General features: G+C 38.4%; 2 protein-coding genes across 2 annotated transcripts; one reads left to right on the top strand and one right to left on the bottom strand.

The window, feature by feature from the left end:
* The first annotated feature begins 342 nt into the window (after positions 1–342).
* On the top strand, positions 343–1,760 carry LOC137807999 (uncharacterized). The gene is made up of 3 exons (XM_068608889.1): positions 343–560; positions 769–884; positions 1,000–1,760. The coding sequence occupies exons 1-3, from the start codon at positions 450–452 to the stop codon at positions 1,484–1,486; spliced, it is 714 nt and encodes a 237-aa protein (XP_068464990.1). The 5' UTR covers positions 343–449; the 3' UTR covers positions 1,487–1,760.
* Positions 1,761–2,963: 1,203 nt separating this feature from the next.
* Positions 2,964–5,587, bottom strand: LOC137807998 (subtilisin-like protease 4). The gene has a single exon (XM_068608888.1). It carries the CDS (start codon positions 5,329–5,331, stop codon positions 3,082–3,084), a length of 2,250 nt encoding a protein of 749 aa, XP_068464989.1. The 5' UTR covers positions 5,332–5,587; the 3' UTR covers positions 2,964–3,081.
* Between the last annotated feature and the right edge of the window lie 300 nt (positions 5,588–5,887).

Consider the following 5,887-nt stretch of genomic DNA (forward strand, 5'->3'; position numbering starts at 1 on the left):
AGACCTAAATAAAATTCAAATTCTTAATAAATGACCTTTTTATTTTAAATGTTTAATAATATTTGTTATATATTTATCTAACAAATTAACTATTTTATTCAGGTTTTTTGAGTCAAACATATATAGTGTTAATATATATATATATATATATATATATATTGTGTGTCATATGTATATTTTCTGGATATATACTATACTAAAAAGAAATAAACTGAAGGGCTTAAAAAGAAATTAAAAAATATTTGATGTTCAGAGAGCCAATATAATATGAATGCCATTAAATATGTTTTAGAAGTTTAAATAAAAATTTGATAATTTATTCATTAATTTGAAATTGAATACCAGAAATAAAGTTGAATCAAAATTATTTGACGGAGAGTGTAAATAAATTTTGGCGGGTGTAGGAGAAAGGAGAAGAGAGTTGGTAGTGTGCGAAGGAGGAATGTGAGATGGGAAACAGCGGAGAAAGGGTTGGCAAAGAAGAGGTTATCACAAAACTGAAGGACGATGGCGACTTTGACAGGCTTCGCTTGAAGATCGTTCGTAAGCTCAAGGATAACGTATGCTTCCTCCTGTTTCTTAATTCCTTTTCTTCTCAATTTAGGGTTTATATAAAATGATTTGAGAGAAGGAGACAAATTTCTCAATCACACTTTACATAGCTGCCCATTACTTTCCACATACTATTAAACCATTCAGATTGATAATAATTTGTAATTGTTAATAACATACGGTGGCGTCTCAATATATTAAGTTAATTGATGACAGGAAGAGTTACGACTAGATATTGCTTCAATTGTGAAGCAGTCAGTAGCACTCAATCGTGCTGGAGCAGAAAATATGAAATCTAGACAACTTTCTGATGCCATATATGAAGAAGTTGGGTGAGTTCCAATAGCTATTTTGTAGTTATAAATGGCTTTTTATTTTCTAGGCATGGTGTGTCTCTATGTGTACTTAATGTGGAAGTTTATTTTGATTTTTTTTTCTTGTTACCAGTGATAAAGTAATGGGTCAGATATCTGATAGTTTATGGCAAATAATTCGATCGGGTGATGGCATGAAAAACGAAATCAAGGAGACAGTGCAATCTGTATATGATAAACTGGCAAACCCGAAAGGGAAAGATGAGGTTTTGTTGTCCACATCTGATGTGATGCCAATTCAGAGACAAGGGGAAACAGCTTCAGCTACTGAGATTGGTGATACATTGCATGAAAATGAGCCCGATGAGCCACCAGGTTTCACTCTCGTGCATAATCATTTGAATAATAACAATCACGAGGACCAGGACAAAGGGAAGGTGCTGGTTCAGGTGCAAGGATTAACTGCAGAGAGGAAGGAAGATTCCCATCCATCACAGGATACACTTGGTGAAAATGATGTTGATTGCAATGCTCCCCCTGGATTTTCAATGGATGTGGACCAGAAACCGCCTGCTGAATGCAGTGATGAAGACCCTGATGTACCTCCTGGTTTTGGTTGATGAATTGGAAGGTGTTTCATGTTTTCTTGAATTCCACAGCCATTGTTGTTGTTCCATGTTACAGGTGTTAAATTTTATGTTTTTCATTATGATCGGCTAAAAACAAGAGACAATCTGGAGTCTTGACATCCCAATCAAATATTGGATGCATTATTCTTTCTGATAGGCTAAAGGTCAAACTACTACATGTAATTTTTTTAGGAACTGCTACCAAGTTTTTCTGACATGGATGCTGGACCTTCTCAATGAATTTTATCAAAGTCTATCGACCAAATTAAGTGCTCTTTAACCAATAGTTTTCAGTTTGTATATATTTTTCATCATTTTGTTGGAGATCCTTAAGGCATAGAAATAATGCGTTTCCTTATGGGTATCTATATATTTTTTACCAATTCCATGTTCCTCATTAATTGAGGCGTTCTAATTGCTAACTAGTATCAGTATCTTGAACTTTTTTATAAATCATTCTTTCTATTCGTCTGATCAGGGATTTTGCCAAGTACATATTTAGTTCTCAGTATAGTAGCAAATAGTACTGCTATTGCACTCAGTGTCACATTTTTCTGTGTAAAGATGCAAATAGTGGCTGCAGTGACAGTTTATTAGTGACCAAATCACAAAGGACGGTGCAGACATACCACCAACTGCTAGCCCTTTTCACAACTCAACCCCAATTTTGCTTGACCTAGCTCTTTTATGGCAAAACTCACCCCTTTGTAGCCTTACTTTTGCCTTGTGACATTTTCGTATCCTGTTGTCTTCTGGGTTTGATCAATCTGTGATTGAAATCTAATAGGAAACTGGACACAATGGAGAGGCCTCTTATTATACCCGTAGGCCCAACATCCAGGGTCAATCTTAGAGTAACACAGGCAGGAAATGGGGAAGGGAGAAGAGTTTATTGTGAACAGAGAAAGGATAACTGATTCTGTTATATAGGACGGGAAAGAATAATGTAGGGTCATGTAGAGAATGTCTTGGTAATTGGATTCTAGAGTAGTTACTCTGATTTGGGGAGGGCTGTGCCCTTTATCTTTTCTTGTACTGATTATCTTTTAATTCAGAAGTCCATAATACTAACTCAGATAATGATTTCAAATTCAAATGAAAAACTATGTCTAAGTAGTTTGTACCTAACATGAGAGTATAAACATCTTTATAATTGTTGATTTACAGAGACTGATCCATTAGTTCGTTAGTTTAGTATATGTGGCTACTTCCCAAGTTTCAGTTGAAAGAATAATCTGGCACCTATATTAACCATGGTTATTTAACACCATGCTCCCCTTGTTAGTTATTGATTCCTAGACAAACAAACAAAATTTTTCATTGTTTAGTTGTCTGATGAATTTTACCTAAAAAGAGATGTTACTTTTCTATTTCATTTTTGCACACTCGTGACTGAACTTGAAAGGAAGATTTGAAAATCTTTTGGAGATCCAGTTTTAAATATTACTATGCATAGATGGAACAAAACTAGAAAAGAAAAGACTGTAGTATGATTTAGATTTTCCACTTAATACAAGTTGTAGCTTATTGTTGGAACATTACACTGGTCCCATCGTAGTACTGTTTGGCCTGCTAACGTTGTTGTCTCATACAAAGTAGACCAAGATAGGGCTGCTTACAGTGTGTTCGGAAGACACCCATTTTAAAAACCCTTGAGCATATTCCACAGTTTCATTACCCGCATCTATACGGCTGAATGACACTGAATATGTCTCTTTCTGGTTTGCTTCTGAAAAGTAAAGTTTATTTGGTTTGACCTTCACATCGACCCCTTCTGGGGGCTTAACAGTGACCTCATAGGATGAGTTGGCCTCACCCACATTTGTCACAGTCCTTGTGAATATTTTTGGGGAACCTAGTGAAACAGAAAATGAGGGATAGTTGAGCTGTCCTTCAGGAATGCTTGGAGTCTGAGAGCACTTAACTGTTCTGTGTGCAATGATCCCAACCTCTGTATCGCTGTAGCCTAAACCGCACAGGTAAGGTATATAATCATCAGCCGTGATATCATAAACTAACCCAGGGTCATTTGCTCTTGATGGATTCACGTGGCCAGAACCTGTGGCAAAGACATCTGCTGTGTGAAGTGTTTCATCAACAATGAGTTTGTGTTCAAAGTTGAGTATTTCTGCAGAAGTCATTATTGCAGATTTTATGGCAGCTGGTGACCAGTGAGGGTGAGAGCTTTTGAGTAAAGCGGCTACGCCACTAAGATGTGGGCATGACATTGATGTGCCGGACATGATGTTGAAAGTGGATTTTGAATGAGTATTGTTGTTCAGGGGGAATGGCCAGGCAGCTAGGATGTCAACGCCTGGTCCTACGATATCTGGTTTCAAAATACCAGGACTGGGCAAGTTTGGACCTCTTGAAGAGAAGGATGAAACGGCAGGAGATAGGGAGTTTCCTATTATGGTTCCCTTGAATAAAATGGTTGCTATAGGTGTTGCAGTGGAATTTATATAGGCTTTAATCTGAAGTCCAGCATCATAGCTTACATGTGTTGCGGGTAGAACATGCACATCAGCTGAGAGACTGAAACCATTGCTTTCATCGTTCATGAGAATCATGGCTGTACCACCTGCTCTTTTAACTTCCTCTCCTTTGGCAATTCTTCCTATCCCCCCTCCTCTCTCACACAAAACAACCTTGCCTCTAAAATCAAAATCATTCAAGGATCCATTAGCACAAAATGCAGCTTCTTGTTTGCCATTCTTTCCAGCATATCTTAGGAATAGCGGTGTTGGAGAAAAGTCGGAAGGCTGGAAAACTGTTTCCCCATCAAATTCTTGCCCATTTCCTAGCTTGGCTGTTGCTACAAAGCTTCTGTCAATATTGCTTGCTCCGACTGTGAGGATCCAAGGCGCTCCATTAACTAAGGAGCCATGGACGGGACCAGAGTTCCCTGCTGCACAACTTACAAAGATTCCCTTCTGCATTGCTGCAAACGTGCCTATTGCAGTGCTATCATTGAAAAAAGGAGGTGGCTCACTTGGGCCAAGGGATATTGATATTACATCGACGCCATCCTCCACAGCTGCATCCAATGCGGCCAAAATATTACTCTCTGGGCAGTCTTCTCCAAAACATACTTTGTAAATGGCCAAGTGAGCATGAGGGGCAATCCCGGCTGCTGTGCCTTTGGCATTTCCTAGTACTTCTGCATAATCAACAAAAGCACCAGCAGCTGTGCTCGCTGTGTGAGTCCCATGTCCATCCTCGTCAATTGGTGTCCCTGCTTCTTTCGTTGGCTCCGCAGCAAGGTTGAAAGACCTTGCTCCAATTAGTTTGTTGTTACAAGCTGTCCCATTAAGCTCGCATCTCCCTTTCCATTTGGGTGGTGGTGGTGGCATTCCTGCATCACTGAATGAAGGATGATGAGGCGTGATTCCAGAATCCAACACCCCAACAATTACTCCCTTTCCAAAGTTTGATTCCTTCCACAATCCCATTTGTTGCTGCAACCCCAAAAATCGTGGGGTATGTGTAGTTTGACGGTGCAGCATCCTTTCGGGGTGAGCGGAGATAAAGCCATTCTTTTTTTCCACTGCTCTCAGCTCTTCTTCAGAGAGTCTTGCTGCAAAGCCACTGATCACGTTCCGGTATGAATAAATCATTCGTGGCTGATCCTCTGAGCTCATAGTAGTTGGTGGCATGAATGAATTATGCCAACTCTCTAAATCTTCTGATTGAGCAAGTGTCTTACCCTGTGGCCACTTCACATGGATAATATATGTTTTTGAACTGCTGGCGGTTGAAGGTTGTTCATTTGCTTGAGCAAAATGAATATGGAAGCTCAACACAAAAGTTAGAGCAATGAAAAAGAAGGAATCCATGTTCAGCAAACCTACAGAAGCTTTCTTCTGGAGGGAGAAGAATAAATGGCAATGATTCTTTGGTCTTTGGTTCCGTGTGATTTAAAAACACACACACAATATATATAAGGAAGCTTGTAACAAGGCCGGCCAATGTGTTTCTGACTTTGTAATAATTTAAACACCACTATATTACATCGGTAAAGAAAACTAAATATATTGGCATTGTAAATTCATATCTCTTTTGTAGCATGTAAAATTATTGTCTATCCATTTATAATTCAAATCCTTAAAAAAAAAATTGTTATATGCAATTATATTTTTGTATTATAGTCGATCCCTCATGTCCCACAATTGCGCCTCAGTCTCTGGTTGGATTATAGTGAGCTTGACCGGCATGGTTATACATGTTTCTGCAACGCTAACAAGTTAGAGTGTGAGTGGCTTAGCCCTACATTATGGTAAATAGTTTTTTTTTTCTATTTAAATAATTTTTAGTTACTCTTTTCTTCAAAACTCATTCTATGTGATCTAGTCGTCCATTATAATTGTCTGGTTCACTATCGTTTTAATTTTA

The sequence above is a fragment of the Phaseolus vulgaris genome, chromosome 3, assembly GCF_000499845.2.
Source record: "Phaseolus vulgaris cultivar G19833 chromosome 3, P. vulgaris v2.0, whole genome shotgun sequence".
NCBI classification, from domain to species: domain Eukaryota; kingdom Viridiplantae; phylum Streptophyta; class Magnoliopsida; order Fabales; family Fabaceae; genus Phaseolus; species Phaseolus vulgaris.

Bases quoted from the DNA above. Each gene is read 5' to 3' on its own strand.
- LOC137807999 (XM_068608889.1), top strand. From the start codon at position 450: ATGGGAAACAGCGGAGAAAGGGTTGGCAAAGAAGAGGTTATCACAAAA. The intron at 561-768 runs GTATGCTTCCTC...AATTGATGACAG, and splicing joins TTCGTAAGCTCAAGGATAAC to GAAGAGTTACGACTAGATAT. The intron at 885-999 runs GTGAGTTCCAAT...TCTTGTTACCAG, and splicing joins GCCATATATGAAGAAGTTGG to TGATAAAGTAATGGGTCAGA.
- LOC137807998 (XM_068608888.1), bottom strand. From the start codon at position 5,331: ATGGATTCCTTCTTTTTCATTGCTCTAACTTTTGTGTTGAGCTTCCAT.